The sequence below is a fragment of the Dreissena polymorpha genome, chromosome 10 (assembly GCF_020536995.1).
Source record: "Dreissena polymorpha isolate Duluth1 chromosome 10, UMN_Dpol_1.0, whole genome shotgun sequence".
NCBI classification, from domain to species: Eukaryota; Metazoa; Mollusca; class Bivalvia; order Myida; family Dreissenidae; genus Dreissena; species Dreissena polymorpha.
Window position 1 is genome coordinate 4,817,608 of NC_068364.1, and position 25,591 is coordinate 4,843,198.

At 35.5% G+C, this 25,591-nt stretch overlaps 1 protein-coding gene across 6 annotated transcripts; it reads left to right on the forward strand.

Moving 5' to 3' along the window:
* The first annotated feature begins 581 nt into the window (after positions 1-581).
* On the forward strand, positions 582-25,003 carry LOC127846950 (calpain-5-like). 6 transcript variants are annotated; one of them, XM_052378392.1, is made up of 16 exons: positions 582-724; positions 8,354-8,580; positions 9,376-9,507; positions 9,883-10,094; positions 10,569-10,758; positions 11,341-11,531; positions 11,968-12,045; positions 13,353-13,533; positions 14,250-14,372; positions 18,641-18,837; positions 19,482-19,499; positions 20,165-20,182; positions 21,291-21,409; positions 22,317-22,456; positions 23,503-23,563; positions 23,895-25,003. In XM_052378392.1, exons 2-16 carry the CDS (start codon positions 8,428-8,430, stop codon positions 24,014-24,016), a joined length of 1,935 nt encoding a protein of 644 aa, XP_052234352.1. In that variant the 5' UTR covers positions 582-724; positions 8,354-8,427; the 3' UTR covers positions 24,017-25,003. The 6 variants fall into 6 exon arrangements, with proteins under 6 accessions (XP_052234352.1, XP_052234357.1, XP_052234356.1 ...); XM_052378394.1 differs by lacking the exon at positions 582-724 and adding an exon at positions 3,603-3,734; XM_052378393.1 differs by lacking the exon at positions 582-724 and adding an exon at positions 5,153-5,350.
* Positions 25,004-25,591: the final 588 nt, after the last annotated feature.

Here is a 25,591-nt window from a genome sequence, read left to right on the forward strand (position 1 = left end):
TTATAAACAACTGGTAGCAAGGTGAGTTGCAGATAATTAATCAGTAACCACATTTTAACTAACTATTTTGACCTGTTAATTCTTTTCAGCTCAATTCAACAGTGCAAAATGCCCATAATATCACTTAAAGCATTAGCACGATGATAATTGATACTGTTAATAATCGAAACAAATAGCAATGCCCGACAAACCACTAAAACAGGTTTGTTCGAAGAACGCGCCTATAAATACGGATACTTCTCGTGTGGCCGGTTGACTCATATGTTTAAATTTCACTTCCATTCTTCTTTTGGTTTTCTGTTTTGTATCTATAGGTTTATGACCAGCAATATGTTATAATGTAAAATAAGCCGCGAAAACTCCCCGTAACATCCCGTACTGCGTGTGATGCAGCTAAGAACTGCACAGAAAAAGACATTCGCTATCCTTGATCTCATTCATTAAACTATTTACGCCGTATATCTTTTTTAAAGATATTTCTTGTTCTCAATGAGTTTATTTCGATCGTACACCGTGAATATACGTACGGTCTTAAAAAGCGACGCGGCTTCAGTGAATGGGGTTCAGAAATGAAATTATCGATAATAATGCCTTTAAGGTAGACAGGCTTTAGTTGCTATTATTAATATAACCAGCGACTTAAAACTGATCGCATAGGGCATTTAAATTAATAAAATCTTGGATTTAAACCGTGGTGGATTTTATTTCGGTATTTTTCTTTGACGTAAGTTTCTTGAATTGTTAAATGAATACACGGACATGTATGTGTGCTTAATCATCAGTCAGGTATAACACTTAAGAAAAAACGTACTAGTTAGTCATTGTTTCTGCAAAAACATACTAATTTAATTACACGATCTGATTGATAATGTTATCTTGTATTAGAACATTTTTAACGCGGCATCAACATCTCTCAAATCGCTAACAAACGTGCCTTAATTATAACATTTGAATTTGTATATTTAAGAACGAATGTGATAATCATCATCATCTTTGTCATCGTTGTTTTAATCGTCGCCATCATCATTATCGCCATTATCGCCATCATCAATATCACCATCATGATCATCATTATTATCACCATCATTATCTTCAACAACAACAACCTTACTCGTTGTCGTTATCTTCGTCGTAATCGTCATCGTCGTCATTTACGTCATCATCATTATCTGCATCATCATCAGCTGTTTCAGCAGCAGCACTACAAACCACACCTCAACAACATACTTTTTGCTGACTATTCCAATAATACTCATTTGTAATACCAGGAAGCACAACATAAACACATCTTAAGCAACAGTCAACCGATACACTTAAACATATGAGTCATGTTCTGACAAAACTGTTCTTAATGCATGTGCGTAAAGTGTCGTCCCAGATTAGCCTGTGCAGTCCGCACAGGCTAATCAGGGACGACACTTTCCGCTTTTATGGTAGTTTTAGTTTCAAGGAAGTCCCTCCTTACCAAAAATCAAGTTTAGGCGGAAAGTGTCGTCCCTGATTAGCCTGTGCGGACTGCACATGCTAATCTGGGACAACACTTTACGCACATGCATTATGCCCAGTTTTCTCAGAACACGACACATATGATAATTCAGCGTAAATAATATTATGATACACCACCTTCATCATTATAAAAATAACATAGCATAGTGTGTACAGCAGAGATTCTTGCTAAGTATGTCATTATCTGCAGAAAGCTTGAATTTCCAATGTGCCAATTTGTTTTCATAATATTTAGGAATAAACAATTATTTTGTAATATTTGCACGAACTGTATAGCTTTTGGGAAAAAAATTGAATGCTTAGATTGAAAAGTTTTTTTTGTGAAACAATTTCTGATCTTTGAAAAAAAGAATCTTTATTATGAGGCATTTGTGAACACGAATAATAGTGTGTTTCAAATAATTACGTTTCTTTTAAGTATTATCGATGGCGCCATTTTTTCTAAGGCTGCGTAAGTAATAATAATTGGTTTGCGAATTTTTAAAGATAGAACATACACAATTGTCATTGATTGAAAACGCTGTTTTATTCCAGATTATGAAAAATTTCACTTTGAATAAACACATGATTTCCAAAAGGTAAGGTTTTATTTGATTGAAAGTCTGTTTTCAACTCTTATATATATTAATACTTAATTACAATAATCGGTATTTTTGTCATATTTTTTCATGAAAAAACAACAACGTAGTTTTCATAGTAATCACTAAATACATATGCAAGACAGGCAGACGACTAGTTCTGGCTTCCATAACTGACATGTCACTGTTATGTGTTATATGTTGTCACTTTGCACGTTATAAACAGATGTAGTCAGTAAAGTAAAACATGTTCGCTAAATGTCTTCATCAGCTAACACAAATGTTAAATTGAAATAATTTTCACTTTGTTTATTATCTTAAAACGACACTTTTTATTTTTATTCTAATTTCGTAACGCTTTTGAACTAAAAGTCATTGTATTTTTACAGTTTACATCTACAAATCGATCAAATGATATTTTTCATTAAAGTCTGTTTAAATAGCAACGAACGAACAAAACGAACGAACAAAACGAACAAACAAACAAACGAACGATCGAACGAACGAATGAAAGAAAGAATGAATGAATGAGTACACGCACAAACACACGCACACAAGCACTCACGTACGAATGAATAAACTAATGAACCAAAAACGAATGCACATGTGCAAGTACGAACGCACGCACGCACGCACGCCCGATCAAGCGAACAAAGGAACGAACCAACGAAAGAGCACTCAAATAAACGCACGCGCGCAAGAACGAATGAGAGAACAAATGAAACAACGAACGAACAGACGAATGAAACAACGCGCGAAAAACACCCACCCACCCAAGAACGAACAAATGAACGAAAGAACGTACATTACAAAGCATATACATAATTATAGGAAACGTCAATACCAAATGTTCATGTATTGCTTGCGAAGAATATTTAACAAAATTCAGATATTTATATTTTTAAGTTCAAATAAATATCTATCAATTTCACACATTTTGAAACTGTGATAAAAACTCCGATTTTCAAAATATTAAATGTGTCTTGTTCTGTGAAAGCTGGTCATAATGCATGTGCGTAAAGTGTCGTCCCAGATTAGCCTGTGCAGTCCGCACAGGCTAATCAGGGACGACACTTTCCGCTTAAATGGTATTTTCCGTTTAAAGGAAGTCCCTTTTAACCGAAAATCTAGTTTGCGGAAAGTGTCGTCCCTGATTAGCCTGTAATCTGGGACGACACTTTACGCACATGCATTATGACCAGCTTTCACAGAACAAGACACAAATAGTACACGCTAGGAAAACGAGGCTTCATGAATGTCCGTAAAGTGTCGACCCAGTTTAGTACGTGCGGTCCGCACAGCCTAATCATGGACTACTCTTTCCGCCTCAACTGGATTTTTGATTAGAAGAGACTTCATTTAAACAAGAAATCAGATCCGAGCAAAGAGTGTCGTCCCTGATGAGCCTGTGCTCATCTGGGACGACACTTTACGCGCGTGTATTAATCACCGTTATCCCAGAGCGAGGCTCATTTACAGTGAAAAGACTAGTTTCATTTCGACTTGTGTGAAGTATCCCTTTAAAATCAAAATCAATAATCGATAGTTATTTCTATTCAACATCAATATCATAAAAATGTGAATAGAGCATTGGAGTTAAAAAGTAAACATAACACATTATTGGGATATTTGCCTGATCGAATAGCTAGGGTATGTTGTGTTTGAAAGTTTAAAGTGAATATTTGCGTGTGTTGCCTTTTTATAACTTTGTGATGTATTTGTGATTGCGCTTTATGTGTTTATATATCGGTCTCTTTTGTGAAAATGGGACATTTTCATGCTATATACCCTCGTCTTAAAATAAAAGAAGGTAAAACATTATTTAAAAAAACCTATTTATTCGCCGTGGTGCTTGTTTATATTAAGGAAAAGTCGTCTGTAAAATTGTTTTTTTTTAAATATGCGAAAATTGATTGTAAAGTGATATTTTTTTATAAAAATTTGCGATCCAGGTCATTATGTATTTGCTTGCGTAGAATCATCATCATCATCATCATCATCATCATCATCATCATCATCATCATCATCATCATCATCATCATCATCATCATCATCATCATCATCATCATCATCATCATCATCATCATCATCATCATCATCGTCATCGTCGTCGTCGTCATCATCATCATCCTCAGCAGAAGCAGCAGCATCGTCGTCGTAATCGCCACCGTCTTCATCGTCGTCATTTTCGGCATCATCATTTTCATGTTTTTCTTCTTTATCAATATTATGATCGTCATTTCCCTCAATACCGACACAGCATCAACACACTACACAATTTCTCATTACGTCATGTAGTTTTTTTTCAACTTATGTAAGAAAAAAACAGCTGATACGCATGATTAAAGTTTTTCGTCTGCAAACTTGTAACTTATCTTGAGAACATTGTTTGTAAAGGGATGTGTGCTAAGAGGTTGATGATTTTGGTTTTAGAGTGTCCGTTCGACTAATGAAAAGAGTATGTTTGCGATAGTTGAAATAAATTCGTTATTTCATTCTTGGAGCGCGTTCAAATTTAGTATCAACATCTGTCATCTTCTTCTTGTTGTTCTTCTTCTTTTTGTTCTTGTTCTTGTTCTTTCTCCTCTTCTTCTTCTTCTTCTTGTTTTTCTTCTTCTTGTTCTTGTTCTTCTTCTTTTTCTTGTTCTTCTTCTTCTTCTTCTTCGTATTCCTCTTCTTCTTCTTCTTCTTCTTATTTTCGTTATCATCATCAGCAGCAGTCGTTATCATCTCTTTTATATATATAATCATTATCATATTTATTTTCTTGTAATTAACCCAATAACTATTTCGGACACTCCTGCCATCTTCGACTCTTACCAATTCCAGAATTAATGTTATTTTATAACATCAACGCGTCCATTCAATTAAATCTATAAATAGACTGAACAACTGCTCATCTTATCTTTTTTATTCTCACCATATCCACAAAACTGCAATTGTACTTTTGAACCGCGATTGCATTTTATCAGAAAAATATTTGCTGCTACTGTATAAACTAGTCTTAAAGGGTATTTGAAAGATACGCGTTGTGTTTGATTAAGGATACAAAGCTATCGAATTTCTGATAAAACGTGTTTATTTTACTCATAATATGGATTTTGCTGTTCACAAGTTGTTTCTTACGTGTTGAGGAAAATGCGTGTTATGATAAGCATTTTCAAAATGTCGCCATGTGTTGTACCAATAGACATTCATTTAGTTATCTAAGAAAGGCACACAAATATTCATTGATATGAACAATCTCTTTGGTGGCTGAATGGAAGGTATCTAGCATTCAATCTATATCCTGAATGGCTAAAGATTCATATATATTTTTCAATGAAGGCATAGCAAGTTGTTTGTTTCCACTAAACCGACCGACCCTAATTTATTTGTAGATCCATATCTTTGTGTGTTTATATATTTATTTCAGGTTTAGTTTTTCGATCACTTTTGCTCCATTCGATATGAACCCATTTATGCCTAGCGTCTAGAAAGAAGGCATTGGCAAACAGCGTAGACCCAGATGAGACGCCGCATCAGGGTCTGCGCTGTTTGCTTAAAGGAATTTCTGTAAGAAATATTCTACATATAGAAATAAATAAACTAGACATCTCTAACTTTGGAAATAAATTGATCCAATTTAGAAGGAGGGTAGAGTCAACTAGGCATAAATGGGTTAATCGCCTATAAGAACTTGTCCGTAGGACACGAATATACGGACACGAAGCCCCCATAGTCAGCCTTTCTTTGAAAATTCCACTTATGTCGGGCCTAAGTATGAAGGTGCACTATTTTTCATGTGATGAGTAACATGTGCGTAAACTTTCAACTTCTTGCACCAAATCATTTTATAGTTACGCGCGACACAAGCCAAAAAGGGAAATTTTTCGTTAAAAAGAGGCCATAACTCCGGTATATAGAAACTATCATTACCAAAATATGCAGGCGCTCTACTTCAAATGCTTGTCAATATGTCTGTAAACTTTCAGCTCCACAGCAGCAATTCCTTTTGAGTTATGTGAGACGTCAGTATAATATGTAAAAATGTATTATTTTTTTTGTAAAACAGGGGCAACGAATTGACGAATTGAGCCGAAGCAAAATATGAAAGAGCGCAAGTTCACACGCTGTTCTAATATGCTTGTAAAGTTGAATTTGTCTGCCAGCAATACGTTTTAGTAACGCGCGACACAAGTTAAAAAATAATGTCTTCGCTAAAAAAGGGACCATAACTCCTGTAATGTCGAAAATAAAAAAAAGGTGCAATTTCACATTCTAGTTGATAGGTTTGCTAGGTTTTATCGTTATAGCACAGATATAAGTTTTGCGCGGGACAAAGAGACGGAAGGACGGACGGAAGGACGCACGCCCCACACCCCGTAATAAAGTTTGGGCAAAAATAGGGTCTCGGAAGTTTCTGAATGTCATTGCATATTATAAATAACATGCGCATAATAAATAGTTAACGAATAAGCGTTTAATCGACCTACTTACCTGTTGTTTTTTAAGAAATTATTGGAAACCAATATTTTATTTTTGGCCTCATGCTAGTGTTTCCGGAAATAGTCAGTCCACTATAGCGATAACTATCAAGAGTAACTGTGAAATACTAAGTTTAAGTTATACATCGGTATCTGTGAAACTATTGGTAATTTCGTAAATAAAACGTTGTGAAAACTAAAACATGTTGAATTTATTTGTAAGTATAGGTACGCGCTTGCCTTCGTTGACGTGCGTGTGTGTGTGATTGTGTTTTTAATCAATATTAATTTAATACACAATTTGAATTGAGATTCGACATCATCAAATATTGCTTTCCCAATGTGATGCTGATATTTTTTCTCTAGATTCCAGGTTATAAAAAAACTTGAGGGCTTGCGTGAACATTTGAAAACTGGAAATAAAAGTATATTCTTGTTGGCCGCTATATTTTGAATATGTTCTCATATGTTTAATTTGTAATCGTATTTAAAGCCCTGTGATTTTCGATGACGGTAAGTGAAAAACAAATGATTTTTTTCAGCGGATTGTGCCTTTAAGAGTTCCAAATGTACACAATAATTCAATTAATAATCCTTTATACGGACAGATTTCAAGTGATCGTGAGTGCTTAAGTAAATTTTAAATTTTTAAGTATCTATTGTATATATAAACATGCATATGATTAGGTTGAATTGGGAAATATCGTGAAGTATACATGTGTTTAATTTATATTGAGCGTAAACGTTGCGAAATAATACGAAAATTCACTTAAACATAGCTTTGATTTTCATAGATTCTGATATTAAAACCTACGCCTTAATTATGTACATCTCTGACCCGGTCAGCAAAGTGTCGAATATTATGTTGTCGTTTTGTTTACGACTTAGGGTGAAAAGAACGACAATCATTCTTTTATAATTTCCACACAATCACTAAGCTAACTTTTATGAGTCGCGTTTTGAGAAAACTGGGCATAATGTATGTGCGTAAAGTGTCGTCCCAGATTAGCCTGTGCAGTCCCTTCTTACCGAAAATCTTGTTGAGGCGAAAAGTGTCGTCCCTGATTAGCCTGTGTGGACCGCACAGACTAATATTGGACGACACTTTACGCACATGCATTATGCCCAGTTTTCTCAAAGCGCTAACTTATATTAATTAGCATTGAACATATTAGTTATCTGAGAACGTTAACCACTGTTCAATCCCCTTTTCCGACTCACAGGAGTTAGGTTGTTAATAATCATACCGAGCAGGTCGTGTTTCCTCAAGTAACTTTAGTTTTTCTATACTTCCGCGTTCTAACCAAAGTTCAAAATCTCAGCTGATACTAAAGAGTGGAAACAGCAGCTATAATTCACAATTCGTCACAACGTTCGTGAGTCTATTAAGTTAATTAGGCAGGAATGCTCCAAGTTGACGTAACATTTGGGTCCAACGTAAGCAGGTACAACAACTAGTACACACAAAAATACGCCAATCGTCACATTTGTTAGTATACACTTTTTTCATGCATTCATATATTTAGGCCTACATGCAACCTACGGTTACAATTTAAGCGTTTCGTTGTAAGTTAAACTTCTCAGCTTTTATTAATACCTTACGGATTCTAATAATTCTTATACTTCTAAATTACTGAATCCTGGGTACGAAAGAAGTGTACTTCAGAGTTAACGAAACGATGAGTGTTACCAATTACCAAGTAGTCATCCTTTGGCCGTTTTTCAAATAGTATTTTGTTTATTATTTAAAGTAAATTTAGTTCATTATTTAAAGTAAATTAACAGTTTGCGTATTTTTTTCAGAATTATGTTAACCCACGGGTGAATAGTTCCTCAAAAAGACACAACCGATAAACCCTGTGAATAAACCGATAAACATGCCAACAAACTTCAAGAATCAGAAATACTCGTCCATTAAAAGCGCCTATCTGAAGAAAGGCGAGCTTTTTGAGGACCCAGAATTTCCCGCAAATAGCAAATCTCTGTTCTACAGCAAGATCGACCAGGACATTGAATGGAAACGACCGAAGGTAAATTGAGCTATTTTTTTCTATAAGTTAAGCATTTCTCGTCAAAAGCAAGTATTTGTTCGACAACAAGATCAATACCTCGATATTAAACAACGGACGATATACCGGTACTAGCTATTAAGGATGATTCCGTAAGACGGATTATTAACGGTGTTTTGGTTATATGAACTGTGCGAAGTTCCTTAACTGATCACGGAAGGTTTCACAACTGACGATCTTAACGAATTGATTTAAGCCAATTATGATTATTTGTTCAGGATCTGTGTTAAGTCAAGAAAATGATCGTGAAGAATGTCACAACTAAATGTTCCTTTGGGTACAAAAACTTACCCAAATCTTTCCAAAAACTTCCCTCGTATACTATTATTAATTTTGAAACTATCTTAGGGATATCAACTGGGCGAGCGTGGTCGGTATCTAGAAGGATTATATGAGATTCGTTCTGAAGAAAAGGGCTAAATGCATGTGCGTAAAGTGTCGTCCCAGATTAACCTGTTTAGTCCACACAAGCTAATCAAGGACGACACTTTCCGCCGTTATGGACTTTCTTGTTTATATGAAGTCTCTTCTAAACGAAAATTCAGTTTAGGCGGAAAGCGTTTCTTGATTAGCCTGTGATGACTGAACAAGCTACTCTGGGACAAAACATTACGCCCATGAGTTCAGCCCAGTTTACCCAGAACATGACTCATTTGAGTTTGTTTTTTCTCCAAAACAGTAAAGATCAGGATAACAACTATGGATTAAATGATTAAGTTAAATAATGGATTACTACCATTAAAATATGTTTTTCAGGAGCTGTGCAAAGTCCCAAAGTTAATTGTGGAGGGGGTGACAACTGACGATTTAAACGAAGGAGAGCTTGGGAACTCTTGGTACGTGACCGCATGCGCCAGCCTTACTAAGGAGAGGAAACTTTTCCAAGGGGTAAGCGAACATAGGGATGTGCTATTTTGACAAGCAAAACTTCACATATAACATTTATCTGGGTTTAGTGAAAAGAAGGATACATTTTTTGTATTCCTTTTAAAACCTAAGACAATCATCAAAGTAAGATCAATATAGCAAATACGAACACAATATAGTCGTTCTTACATTAATATAAAATATTAATTTTTCGTCCTACTTTTTGAAACTAAATTACGGTATAAACCTAGATGACGTTATTTCATTTAGAAGTATTGAGCTAAAACTACTTAACCTCAAACTAATGACGAGCGAAACCCTGAATACCAGGCATCAAGACACAATACATAATGACGTATTTAACACCGAAAGTATCCTAATTTCTCCTTTATTCAGGTGATTCCAGACCTCAAAGTCCAGGAATTCAACGAAAAAGCGGAGAAACCGTCATATGCCGGTATCTTCCAGTTCCGGTTCTGGCGATACGGAGAATGGGTTGATATCGTTGTCGACGATCGTCTGCCTACCAAGGACAACAAACTGATTTTCTGTCATTCCAAACAAAGGAACGAGTTCTGGAGCGCGCTGCTTGAAAAAGCCTATGCCAAGTGAGTGATCAAATAGCGACCACGATGATAATAACGATGGGGATGATGATTATGATGATGGTGTCGGTGGTGATGATGATGATGATGAGGATGATGATCATGATGATGATTATGATGAGTGTGTTGATGATGATGATGATGTTCATATTGGTGGTTAGTCTGCTGCTGATTGTGTTGGTGGTGATGATGACGATGATTTTGTTGTTGTAAATGATGATGATGGTGATTATGATATAGATGATAATGATAATGATGTTAATGATGATGATGAGGAGGAGGAGGATGTTGATCTGATCATGATGATCTGATCATGATGGCTTGATGATGTTGCTGGTGGTGGTGGTGATGATGATGATAAGGGGAAGTGGAGGAGGAGGAGGAGGAGGAGGAGGAGAAGGGGTGTTATGAAAACGTCGATGGTGATAATTTTCTTCTTCTATTGATCCTATAGTTAATGGAAGTTTCCCTTTCCAGGCTATATGGAGATTATGAAACTCTCTCAAAGGGCCGTACGGCGGATGCTCTGGTCGATTTCACAGGGGGCGTGGCGGAGAAACTCGTTTTGGCGGAAATCGGATTAAGCGACACGCACTCGCAGATGGAATTCTTCAACAAACTTCGCGAGGCTGTAGAGAACCACGCCCTGATCAACTGCAATATTGACGTCAGTTTCTGATTTACATAGGGTTTTGTACATAGGGTTTTGAATAATTCATTTAAGTTTTTGACATATAATTGCACAATAGACGTGATATAGTCATAAATTGCAGATTTGACTGAAAAATTGCCATATTTACGCGAGTAACTGCTTAATAGTTGTTTTGGCTGATGTTGCAATATTGATGTGAGTGACTGAACAACTGAGGATTAACTGAACAACTGAACAACTTACAAATTGATAAATTGTAAACTCGTCGTGTATATTTAATTATTTTAAAGCTCAACTGCATGACTCTTCTTATAACTTGCAAATCTGATTTACCTTATGAGTGACACTATATAACAAACACCTTACTCTAGAAAAAGGCGACAACGCCATGAAAGCCTGTTTTAGGAAGAAAAGCTTAAATTAGCATTTTAAATAAAAAACCAACAACAACAGCACATACACATTTTGTAGTTCAACACCATCAAAGTTAATATAATAATACATATAAATGAAATAAACGAGTTATTTTTAAGAATGTGAGACGTTGTAAGAATTTGTTTTTGCATTTAACGCCGCTTTAATCTGTGTGACTTCCAGTGCACAAATGATGATATCGGCAGAGAAACCGCGCAAGGTTTGATCCTCGGTCACGGCTACAACATCACCAACGTGATCGCTATAGATGTGCCCAAGAAGCTGCAGGGAAAGATAGGCTCTAAGGAACTGTACATGTTGAGACTGGCAAACCCTTGGAATGTCAAGGAATGGAATGGGGCTTGGAGTGATGGGTGATTATTTCTTCTTTTCTTCTTCTTCTTTTCTCTTACTTCTTCTTGTTTTGTTTTTGTTTTCCGTGTTCATTTCCTCTTTTCTTCTTAACGATTTTGTACACGTTGTTTTATTGTGAGTTTTCATTTCAACTTGTTGCATTTGTTTTTCACCGTCATCGTATTCGGTTTCGTTTTCATATCCTATTTCGCACGGTTCTTTTTCTTCTTCGCCATTTGTTTTAGTTCTTTTCACTATTTATCACCAGTTTTCTTCTTCTCTTCTTTGGAAAAAAATATTCTTTGTCATTGCTGTTTTACTTCCCTTTTTTTAGTTTTTCTTTTCTCTCCAGTCTTAGTTATCTTTTTACAGTTTCTTAACTCATTCGCCGTCGCTTCCTCATATATTTCTTTTTTAACTATGTACTATATTTCTAGTAGCGTGTTATCTCTTCAGAGCGGCGGAATGGAGTGCTCTGACTGCCCATGAGTGGGGAAAGATCGGCTTGAAGTTCGAAAACGAGGGAGAATTCTGGTGCGCTACTTTTTTTTTTTTAAAGTTTGATTGTGTCAAAAGAATATATTAAAAACAGTGAAATTCTCGATTATTTTCAATGTTATTTGTCACTGTTTGAAACAGTGAATTTTATCCCACTTTTACAGCGAATTCGGTTGATTAAAGCCCCGTCGATTAAATATCATCTATAATCAACGGCAGGAAATGACGTCAATATATCGACGTAATGACCTCATAAATCCAGCAAAATTATCCAATCTAACTAATGTTGTTTAAACAAAAAGGTTTACAAAATAAAATGTGGGATAAATAGAATAATAGATGAGTGTTGATTATAGATCAGGTTTATCATGCTCGGCACGAAAACGAAAAAGCACTCGCCAAGGCTCGTGCATTTTGTTTTCTTAGCCTCGCATGATAAACCTGGCCCCGTGTTCACAAAACATTTTTTGCAATTGAAAATCGATTTTGCTCGTCATTGAAAATGGATTTCCATTGTAGTTGATAGGCAAAAAAGAAAATCGATGTCAGTTAAAATCGATTTTGATTGCAAAATTGTTTTGTGAACACGGGGCCTGATCTATAATCAACACTAACCTATTATTCTCTATATCGCTTTGATATCACCGCAATTTCCCTATAAACTACAGACAGATATTATATAAATGATTCTTTGTAAGCATATGTTTGTATGATTTTTCCATAAACTTTGCAAAATTTGACATCTGTCAGTTCCTGAACCCTTCAAAACTTGGCAATGTAACCAGGGTGCAGGATCAACGGGGTTTACACACGGGTTGGACAGAATGAAAACACACCGTTAAGAACTTTATTTTTGCAAATATCTAATATAATATAAGTTATTGAAATATGTTTTCACACATCTTTAGTGCATAAACGACAGTTTTTACTTGAAGTGTGTTTCGATATCTTAAAGATTTAAGAATTTATTATTGAATACGTCTGAAATCGTGCCAAAATTATACGTTGCGTGCAGTATAACCGTGTTTATGAATAACTGTAAAAATCGAATTTTTGACCAAGAACACAGGCTTATTAAATTAAGAAATTATGATATTTTTCAAATTAACATAAGCTGCATAAACACTGTTTTGTATGCACTAGTTAAACTTCTAAAGACAAAATGTTCTTAAAAGTTCTTTAAAAAAAGCAACACTTACCGGTGTGTTTACATCCATTAACATCTATTTAACATCATCCCCATAAAGTCACGTGATCCTGCACCCTAGTAACGTCATTACACCATAAAAAATCTGTAACTATTTAAAGACTGTAACTATTTATAGACTCTGTTATTTTTTTAGGATGTGCCTCGATGATTTCGTCAAGAATTTCACGAATGTTGACATCTGTCATTTCGTGAATACGTCGATATTCAGTCTCAAGAAAACGTGGACAGAAAGCCTGTTCCACGGAGAATGGCACGTTTCTGGGAGAAATGGTGGAAGCGACTGGAATTCGAGAACGTTCCTAAGCAACCCTCAGGTCAGCGATATTTTTTTTATCCCCGGAATTTGGATGCTGGAGACATATAGTGATTTCCCCGTCCGTCCACCCTTTTCCCGTTCTCTCGTCTTTCTTTCTCATGCAGGTTAAGTAAATGTTACCGTTTCGTCTAAAGCCATATCTGCCTACGGTATATATGATACTTTCAGAGGTTTTACCAATGAACAATTTTTTATCTGAAAAATCACCCAAGCGTCTATTTCACGTTGACAAGCATGTAAGAAATTATGGTATCGACTTAAATATAAGTACGTTTCTAAGCAACCAACTAGTGGGGTATGTCGTTCTTATGGCAACCACTATAGTTATGGTATACATATAATGAATTTCGATAAAATATGTCATATGGGCGGAAGCAAATTGGACTAGGCGTTCAGTTGATTTTTAAGCAGCCGATTGATACACTTGTATATCTGTTGGTGATTCATTTCGAATACATTTAATTAATTAACTTTAATAATCTAATGACGTGAAATGTTGTTTCCATAGAAAGATTTATTTTTTTGAACACATTCGTAGTGTCATTCACAGTAGTAGTCATATTTTGTTTTCACATCGGAAAACGAGAGACCATTAGAATACAATAATTATAATAATAATATAACAATCACGCAAAAGAAGCAACTGACGCGGAGTTTAATTTTATAATAAAATAAATTAAATGAATTAAATCAATTATTATGTTTTTGTTTCAGTACGTGTTTGACATAACCGGGATCAAAGACAAGATCATGGTTTCTCTCGAGCAACATGACATTAGTACCTCAAGGCAACAATTGGGAATCAAACTTAATGAAATCGGGTTCCAGATTATGAAGGTTAGTGGTTTTAAACCTATGGTCGGTCAAGCCGCACTCGTGGTGCACACACTATGTCTCAAAAAGAAAATCTATCTGTCTGAGCATTACGGAGATTTTAGGTTTATCACGTTAGCTAACAACGCAATCAATGCGCACTTAAAAAGAGTAATGTAATGTACGCGAGATTAGCAAAGACAAGAAAAACATTTCAAACACTGCACTATGGACAAGACATCTGTAATACAATAAAGTTTGTGTAATTTAATTTAAAGACTCTGTAACGCTAAAAACCAACGAAAATTTCGTAAAATATTTCGTAAATTAAAGTAAAAAATAAAACACCTAAGCAATCAGTGTTCCTTATAGACATAGCCACAATTTTAAAGCGGGTATATACGATTTTGTCTAATATTTATGAATTTATATAAACTGTGTAAAAAAAATATTATATATATATATTTCAATATAAATTAAAATAAAAGTTCAGAAGAACATGTGTCGAAAAATGCGAAATAAGCCAGATATTTAATTCTGAAATTGAAAACGGCTGTACAGCCGAATTCGCCAGCATGTATTTCATACATGTACGATGTGCAGCTAAACTTAGTTTAACGGTTTATTTGAATTCCTGCAGCGATATCTATTCATACGACACACGAACACTATCTCCGATCCTAATACAAAAACGAATGCTTCGGTTATTGTAGGAAATTATGTACGTCACTATCGGCTCGGGGCGCTAATTTGTCTTTGCTGCATTTTATGAAATTCAGCTTTAATGTTTAATTTCTCTTGACTATTTTGTGTTATTGTAACATATTTTATCAATATATTACAATTAAACACATATAAAAAATCGTATATACCCGCTTTAACGCTAGATTTGGTATGATTACATAGATTTTTGTAGATACAAAATGCTCGTTTTCTTTTATTTGTGACACAATGAATTCCATGTTAATTTCCCGCGAATATATCTATTCATACGACACACGAATACTGAAATGGTACCATGTTAGTGTTCATGTGTCGCTTGAATTGATATCGTTGCGGGAAATTAAAATGGAATTAAATATGCAAAACAATAATAAAAACGAGCAATTTGTATCTACAAACATCTATTTTACCAGACCACATCTGGCGTTGAAATTTCGGCAATTGCGATAAGGAACACGGATTTTTAATTGTTTAACTTTATTTTACGAAATATTGTACGAAATTTTTGTTGATTTTGAGTAGTAATAGGGCTTCAAAGGGCTTTCACGCTTTGGTAACTTGACAAAATTGAAAAAAATTTGTTTCAGATTCGCAAATTTTTCTTAAGTTATGATATTTTTTAGGAAACAGTAATACTGAACATTTACCATGCACTAAAATATCCATTATGTGCATCTTTTGACGATTTAAAAACTGAAAATTATAAAGCGTTGCAACGCGAAACGATTGAATAATTTGGAAAATTCTGTTGTTGTCGTTGTATTTTTTGATACTACGAGGATTGCATATATGACGTAAAAAATACATTGAAAATGGTATGAGAGTGGATGATCTATTGGATAGAGCAGTAGATTTTTGCTCCATGACCCCAGGGGTCAGTGGTTCGAGCCCCGTTGAGGGTTCCTTTTTTAAATTCTTTAATTGTATTCTTGGTTTTAACTGGATATTTGTTGGACCAAATGTTTACATTTATCAAGATAAAGCATTTAATGACAAACTTCTTAACATGCGAAAATCTGTGAAAAACCCCACACAAAACAATCAAAGGATGCACCATATCAGAAGTCGAATAAGTTGTAGTTTTTAGCTCACCTGAGCACAACGTGCTCATGGTGAGCTTTTGTGATCGCCTTTTGTCCGTCGTCCGTCGTGCGTCGTGTGTCGTGCGTTGTGCGGCGTCAATATTTGCCTTGTTAACTCTCTAGAGGCCACATTTATTGTCAAATCTTTATTAAATTTGGCAAGAAGATTGGTCTCAATGATATCTTGGATGAAATTGAAAATGCTTACGTTTGCTTGAAAAACATGGCTGCCAAGGGGCGGGGCATATTTCCTTATATGGCTATATATGGCTATAGTAAAATCTTGTTAACACTCTAGAGGCCACATTTATTGTCTGATCTTCTTTAAACTTAGTCAGAAGATTTATCCCAAAAATATCTTGGACGTGTTTGAAAATGATGCTGGTTGGTTCAAAAACATGGCCGCTAGGGAGCGGGGCATTTTTCCTTATATGGCTATAGTAAAACCTTGTTAACACTCTAGAGGCCACATTTATTTTCCGATCTTCACGAAACTTGCTCCGAAGTTTTGTCCCAATAATATCTTGGATGAGTTAAAAAATGGTAACCTTTGCTTGAAAAACATGACTGCTAAGGGGCGGGGCATTTTTCCTTATATGGCTATATATGGCTATAGTAAAATATTGTTAACACTCTAGAGGCCACATTTATTGTCTGATCTTCATGAAACTTGGTCAGAAGATACATCCCTATAATATCTTGGACGAGTTGGAAAATGATGCCGGTTGGTTGAAAAACATGGCCGCCAGGGGGGGGGGGGGCGGGGCATTTGTCCTGATATGGCTATAGTTTAACCTTGTTTACACTCTAGAGGCCACATTTATTTTCCGATCTTCATGAAACTTGCCCAGACGATTTGTCCAAATGATATCTGGGATGAGTTAAAAAATGGTAACATTTTCTTGAAAAACATGGCTGCCAAGGGGCGGGGCATTTTTTCTTATATGGCTATATATGGCTATAGTAAAATCTTGTTAACACTCTATAGGCCACATTTATTGTTCTATCTTCATGAAACTTAGGCAGAAGATGTATCCCAATAATGTCTTGGACGACTTTGAAAATGATGCCGGTTGCTTGGAAAACATGGCCGCCAGGGGCGGGGCATTTTTCCTTATATGGCTATAGTAAAACCTAGTTAACACTCTAGAGGCCACATTTATGTTCCGATCTTCGTGACACTTGGTCAGAAGATTTGTACCAATGATATCTCGGTTGACTTAGAAAATGGTAGCGTTTGCTTGAAAAACATGGCTGCCAAGGGGCGGGGCATTTTTCCTTATATGGCTATAAATGGCTATAGTAAAATCTTGTTAACACTCTAGAGGCCATATTTATAGACCGATCTTCATGAAACTCGGTCAGAAGATTCATCCCAATAATATCTTAGACGATTTAAAAAATGATGCCGGCTGGTTGAAAAACATGGCCGCCATGGGCGGGGCATTTTTCCTTATATGGCTATAGTAAAACCTTGTTAACATTCTGGAGGCCACATTTATTTTCCGATCTTCATGAAACTTTGTCAGAAGATTTTTCCCAATGATATCTTGGATGAGACAGAAAATGGTAGCGTTTGCATGAAAAACATGGCTGCCAAGGGGCGGGGCATTTTTCCCTATATGGCTTTATATGGCTATGTAAAATCTTGTTAACACTCTAGAGGCCACATTTATAGTCCAATCTTCATGAAACTCGGTCAGAAGATGCATCCCAATAATATCTTGGATGAGTTTTAAAATGATGTCGGTTGGTTGAAAAACTTGGCCACCACGGGGGCGGGGCATTTTTCCTTATATGGCTATAGTAAAATCTTGTTAACACTCTAGAGGTCACATTTTTTCCGATCATCATGAAACTTGGTCAGAAGATTTGTCCCAATGATATCTTGGATGAGTTCCAAAATAGTTTTGGATGCTTTAAAAACATGGCCACCAGGGGCGGGGCATTTTCTCTTATATGGCTATATATGGCTATAGTAAAACCTTGTTAACACTCTAGAGGCCACATTTATTGTCCAATCTTCATGAAATTGGGTCAGAAGATTGTTCTCAATGATATCTTGGATGAAATTTAAAATACTTATGTTTGCTTGAAAAACATGGCTTCCAAGGGGCAGGGCATTTTTCCTTATATGGCTTTATACGGCTATAGTAAAATCGTGTTAACTCTCTAGAGGCCACATTTACTGTCCATCGTCATGAAACTTGGTCAGAAGATTCAGCCTGATAATATCTTGGACGAGTTAAAAAATGATGCCGGTTGGTTGAAAAACATGGCTGCCAGAGGACGGGGCATTTTTGCTTATATGGCTATAGTTAAACCTTGTTAACACTCTAGAGGCCACATTTATTTTCCGATCTTCATGAAACTTGCTCAGAAGTTTTGTCCCAATAATATCTTGTTATCTCAGGTGAGCGACTGTGAGCATTTCAGGCCCTCTTGTTTTTTTTTATCTTATTACGCATACCCCATTTATATTACTAGGTCGAGGAAAATCGGAAGTACAGGGTACACGTGAACGGTGACCTTATTTTCAAGTCCGAGTACAGAGGCTCGAGAAGTATTTACGGAAGCGTGGAGCTGAAAAAAGGACGCTACGTTCTGTTCCCAACGACAAAAAACGCTGGCACTACTGGGAAGTTCATGTTACGACTGTTTACGTCGTCACCGGCTTCCAGCAAGTAAGAGCGGAACGAATTATAATCATTCATCTTCATCTTGACTTATATTGAAAAAGACATGAACTACAACAGAAACCAGAACAGACAACAACATGACAAATTTTATAATATTTATAAACATTTACAGCAAAACTTTTCGGCACGTAAGTCCGTGGTCATTATAATAATAAGCAGCTTACAGCTTACATCACACTAGGAACAAAATAAATTTCGTCTTAATATGCCGACTTTACCACAACCAGCATAATCTACTTCTACCAAAATGTCAACTATCAACAGAAAGCGATATGCTTGTTAAGTGCGCAATTAAAACACTAGAACCTGTATCTTAAGAAACCAGCTACTCACCAACATTAATATCGAGACATTATCACATTTCCAACAACAACAAAATCATAAGAACCCCCCCCCCCCCAGAAAAACCCTACAACTACAATCGGTCACATTTTTATCATGAAACCAAACACGCCAGCCTTCAACGCAAACATTAATGCACATATATTTTCACCTTGTATTTATTTTATTACTTTTAGCTTCCTGAAAAATATTGAATGTAGTGTAGAACTTGTAATATGTTGAAATGTTTGTTTCTTCGATTGTAACCGGATTCACCTATTCCTTAAATTTCGTCATGTTTCTTTTAGACTGATTGGAACCGTGAGGTTAGAAAAAACTTAGTTTCCCAAGACTCACAGAAATGCCCAGATCCACGCTTTTAAAGCTAACTTTCACCAAGACAACTGATGAATTGATTACTAAACGTTTATCAGCTATTAAATCAGTTTTTAAAATGAGTGGTTACTAATCAGTATTCGTATTTAGTATATATAACAATATAATGTAAGGGATTATTTGCGCTCACGATATGCATTTAAAAAAAACTTTTGTCACCCTTTATTGTAAACTAAATCATATTGACTGTTCATTTGTATTTTAGTTAAAATATTGTTATTAGGTTAAGCAGTGTGTTGATAATATAAAAGTATTTATAAAGACAAGATAGCTTTAAAAAATTAAATAGAGACGATGCTGCACTTTTCTTATGTTCAGATTTGAGTTTACAAAGTGATTCAAGTATCGATCAGTGTCATTTCTTGATCGCACTCATCATGCTCATTACTGTAACTTCTTTATCATCATAATCACCATCAAATTCATCATCAGCGTCATCATCATCAGCATCAAGACAAGGCACAGCATCGTCATCATAATTATTATCATCACCATAATCATTATTACTATCATAATTATGATCGTTTTCATGATAATCCTCCTCTTTATCATACTAACATGTTCTTGTCTGTTTCCTTATCCCCACCACTAACAGCGCTGGAGGGAAGGGATGGTAAGACTTTGTGTCCCTACACTAATGCATGTTGTGATTTTCCTGTTTATATCGTCAAGAAGTCATCCTACCCCAGTTTTTTATTCATTTATCATATATATACAGTGTAGAATAGAACAATCTTCGCTATACTGTGTGGACTCGAGTCCATCAAAACATGACACAAAAGCTTTCAGCAAATTTTCGCTTTTTGTACATTGTTGTGATTTCCCAGGAGATCTCTCGCATTACTGAAGATTAAAAAATATAGAACTGAAAAGTTAGGCCTTTTATTGGCAATTGCATAGCAATTATAATCTATACACGTTAGCCTAACTATGTAAAACTCTACTGACAAACTTACTATCTGTTACCATTCATCATTTTCAAGTACGTCTATTTCTGCGATTCAGGCTAACCGGTTTTATGATGATAATGTACAAGCAATACGTATGTTTGATTGAGAAACTCGGGTATTTAAACGAAGTCATATCATTTAACAAAGTTTGCATGAAATACTTGTACCTTATTCAGCTGGTAAATTTGCTAGAGCTTTGGAAGGAAGGTACATGGCTTTATTGCTACCAGCTTATTTACCTTTTCTATGTTTTTAATGTTAATTTGTAATGTTTTCTTATATCGTCTTATGATCCTACATACACGCTAAGTATCAAATGACATATTTTGTCTTTAACTTAATTGTTTTAGATGATATTATTATAATTAAGATTAAATTCCTGTAAAAATAAATGCATATCATATACACTTGTACAAGGCTCACCATTCATTAACTAATTTAAAAAAAACGACATTGACTTATATTATTAGAACATTGAATATCTTAATCATAAAATATATGTATATTCATACAACTTATTATATATTTAAATATCATAAAGAAAATATGTAAATATAGTTTATGATTAATCATGTGCTAGTAGTTTAAAAAGTAAATTATCAAACCTAAAATCGAATACTGTATAATCATATAAAACAAATAAAAATATACTTATGCACACATAGATAATATTTATAATTATGATAAACACGTTTGTTATAAATTAGAAAATTACGACATAAATATCGTGTACGTTATTATAACACTAAAATAACTTATAAAAAAACACAGGGAGCTAATCGATGAATGCCCAACACCGTCTTGCTGCGGTAAGCCCCCTTTGCTGGTCACCACAATTACGGTAGAGGGTGCCTCAGGACTGGAAATTCCCGCCACGTCTAAAGTTAAGAGTAAGTGTAGTATTCGTATTAACGCGTTTGTTCAAGATTATGATGGTGGTTATGATGTTGTTGATTGCATTCTTCTTCTTTTTCGTTCGTCGCTGCGTTTGGAGTTTGAGGGAAAGGATGGCACGGGTGGTCTTCTAATGAGAATCCAATTGTGTGTGCAGCTTCTCCTGCAGGCTCTTGACGACGGTGTTCATTTCTACTACTGATTCTCGTCTGCTCTTAGTCTTTTCCCGCTAACGACTCTGTTATTATGCCCCCCCCCCCCCTCCCTTCGAAGAATAGGGGATATATTGTTTTGCTGGATGTCGGTCTGTCTGTCTGTCTGTCTGTCGGTAGACTAGTTCGTTTCCGATCAATTACTCGTCAACGAATTGAACGATTGGCTTGATACTTTACACGTGCATTGGCCTTGGGCAGTAGATGACCCCTATTGAAATTGGGGTCACCAAGTCAAAGGTCAAGGTCAAGGTCACTATAAGTGTACAAATTGTTTCCAATCAATAACTCATAAACGAATTGACCGATTGGCTTGATACTTCACATGCGCACTGGCCTTGGACAGTAGATGACTTCTATTGAAATTGGTGTCACTAGTGCAAAGCCCTGTTTGGGGGGGGGGGGGATATGTCTCCGACCGCGGAACTCCTGTTATGTCTGTCTCGTAATTTCCGCGTCTTCCGGAATGAAAGGGGATCCATTGGAGTAGAATTCTGAAATACTTGACATTTTAGTGTAGCGTTAAGTCGACACAGTTTGTTGGCTGTTGCTGTTCTAAAGTGAATGATTTCTGCTCCTTCACTCATAACTCTCCAAACTGTGTTAGGTTACGGTAATGCTGTCCGGTCACTAACTAAAAATAAATGTATCTCAGACCTGAAAAGGGCGTATTTTGTGACAATATTTGCAGCTATCGACCCATACGTGAAAATCATTTGCGAGGGTGAGAAAGTCGTGTCGGAGAAACTGACTCGGACCAACAGCCCCGAGTGGAATGTGAAGGCGACTTTCTACAGGAAGAAACCGGATTTGGAGCCAGTAGTCGTTGAGGTAAGAACGATTTTACTGATCAACATCGCAAACGAGCAGATTCGTGATCTACCGGTAGTGATACTAGTGATACTCTGGAATCATAAACCAAGAGTCGGAGGTTCGATTCGTTGCTACACCTAGCTCGTCTGTCGCATCGGGAGTAAAAAACGATGGAGTTTACAAGGAGCTTGAAAGCAGGCACCAAAATGACAACGGTTTGTCTCTTGAACCATTCGTCTCCTGAATGCAACATTATCACCCGTAACTAGTTAGCTCTTGCTCAAAATGGAACGCGAAATGAAATGCGAGATATTTTTAGATGTGATGGCTATGATATGTATTTTAATGTCGACATGGGTTTTATAAATGTGCCCTTTACAACATTACTTATTCTGAATGAAAAAAATCTCAACAGATCCTTAACACATTTGAAATATCTTTATATATATTAAAGTGTGTACGATTGTTTTACAAAACAAACAGAGTACCCATTATTGTGTAAACCTTTCCAATATTACAGATATAGCAATGTTTTCAGATTTCGAAAAGTCATTGTGTTGGTCTAAACTTAAAACTTAAAGATCACGGTGGCTCAGTGGTTATGATAACGCCTAGCCATCGGGTGATCAAAACCATGGACTTATTCTCTAGATATTCTCCAAAGAATCCAAGTACTGGTTCTATCCAGAAAACGAAATCGATCTAGCCTCAATAAGTCGGATACTTTCGATAAAAAAATAGCTAAATGGAAAGGTCTAAAGTTTAAAATAAATACGGGAACACGTAACGTGTCCGAAACCATGAGACAAAATGAGCCGTGTTCTGTGAAAACTGGGCTTAATGCATGGCATAAATTGTCGTTCGCACAGGCTAATCAGGCACGACACTTTTCGTCTAAACTAGATTTAAGCTTAGAATAGACTTCCTGTTAACGAAACATATATCATAAAAGCGAACAGTGTCGTCCCTGACTGCATATTATAGTCTGAGACGACACTTTACGCACACGCATTAAGTCCATTTTCCGAGAACGAGGTTCCAATAAGGCACGCATTCTTTTTCAGATCTGGAACGGCAACACATTGATTGACGATTTCATGGCAGAGGCAAGAATTACCGAAGAAGGTGCGTTTCCATAATTTAAAGTGTCTTGTTTTGCGTTTTACAGCTTAAAGTTATAATACATGGTGACGATCTTATGATTACGTGAATAGTGATAGCGCGGAAATAATGGTGATATCGATACCTATGATAAAAATGAAACGAGTCATATTGATGCCTTAATGAAGATAAATTAGGAAAAATACATAAGGTTAAAATTAGCTGTCAGTGTCTCTATATTTCGATTCAAATTTAATTTACACACAGAATTAACACTTATACAATCCTTTAACCTGTATAACAATACACCACCAACAACATGTTTGCTGTTTAAGACAAAACAATTTAATTGCAGGAGACGAACAGGGCCTGAAGAAAAAGTGTGATCTATTCGGTAGAAAGAAAGAACAAGACGTAAAACAGCCGGGAAATCTTCACATCCTCATCAAATCCAGCCACGATTTATCTGCGCTTTAAGAAGACAAAAGTACACAGCGATTAAGCAAAACAATCAATTTAATTCAAGAAAACGAACGTATTCGCTTACTCGTATATTTTGTACACGAACACTGCGTTGAATAAAGATTAATCAAACATAGCGATTAATCAATAAGAGTAATTGATATACCGGAATGAAAACTAAGAAAACATGATTAATTTGTTGACGTATTTTGTAAACTGGGGTTGATTTGCCTTTGTGCTGTAATGTCTAATACGTAGATGTTAGTTCTCATTTTATTATTTTTATATTTGCTTTTTTAATATTTTCTTTAAGGAATTAAATTTGTTGTCCATTAAAAGTGCTGCATTTAGATTTAAAACATTAGTACAAACTTATAATGATTTAATATTTGCAATATTTGATTTTGTACTATTCCTAAGTGGTAAGCCATCGTGTATCTTGTCCGTCCATATGTTATTGATATTTTGTGCATTTATGTTCTTGTTTGTGTATGCTTGTATTCATTTAGAATTCAAACTTAGCTTTTTGTGTGGATACACAATATTTCTTTCTATGAATTGCAAATGAAGTAAAAGTATCGCTTAAATATTTTGTTTTCTAGTTGCAATACTTCCGTTGAATTTAAAATAAATTATTATCTTTTAATTACATATAGTATTATAGTATTATATTCTACCTCGTATAAATTCTCCTTCTTTGACTACATTATCTCTCTAGATCCGCATAATACGATAATTGTAATCAGGAATACACGGACCAGTCACTTATGTTTTAAAATGGACCGCGATGGCTTAATTTGGACCGCACACGTTAAACATTGACCTTGCGACGTCACCGCCGTTGGCTACACACAGCTGTGTGAATAATAAACCGCATCTTTTTCATAATGTATTTTGATATTGACACTTACGATTGTTTGAAACTGATATTTATGATTTTAAATTATTTGAAAAAAAAACAACACCCCACAATCAAACATTTTATTTAAAAGAAATTAAGAAGTGTAAATATTTTCTTGATAAGAACTAAGATTTTCGAGTTATACGATTTGTGTCAAGGAGTGTATTGCTGACGTCGTTTATTAGACACTGGTTGATCCACGTGACGAAAATCTTTGGAACATACTTCGGGCCCAATTACAATCGACTTCGGTCCATACAGAATTACGACAGTTTGGCCGGTCACGATTAAGTGATTGATTTGCCCTGATTTGGGTTTTCTTATAAAGTAAAAATAGTGTGAAGTGTTCGCTCTGTCAAATGAATAATATAGTTAACAGTGTGATAATGCTGCTTCTAGTGAAGATTTTGAAATAATACCATAAAAATATATTTATAAGCTACAAGTGTATCAAATGTCTGTCTATTTTTTTTAAGTGTTTTGTAAGGTCTCCGTGTGACAATGTACTTTTAAGTTTTTTGTGTGTTATGTGCAAAACTGTTTATCTGTTTAATGATTTTTTTAAACTAATTTTGCAACACGCTGTTTATAATGTGGCGGTTTTCAAAAGTCTACCAAAAATGAAGTTTTTCTTATAACTTAAACGGAATACATGTATATATATTTGTTATTTACATATGAAATAATAC

Excerpts from the sequence above, each read along its gene's own strand:
- LOC127846950 (XM_052378392.1), top strand. The coding sequence starts at position 8,428 with ATGCCAACAAACTTCAAGAATCAGAAATACTCGTCCATTAAAAGCGCC. Across the intron at positions 13,534-14,249 it reads CGTTCCTAAGCAACCCTCAG|TACGTGTTTGACATAACCGG; the intron begins GTCAGCGATATT and ends TTTTTGTTTCAG. Across the intron at positions 23,564-23,894 it reads GGCAAGAATTACCGAAGAAG|GAGACGAACAGGGCCTGAAG; the intron begins GTGCGTTTCCAT and ends ATTTAATTGCAG.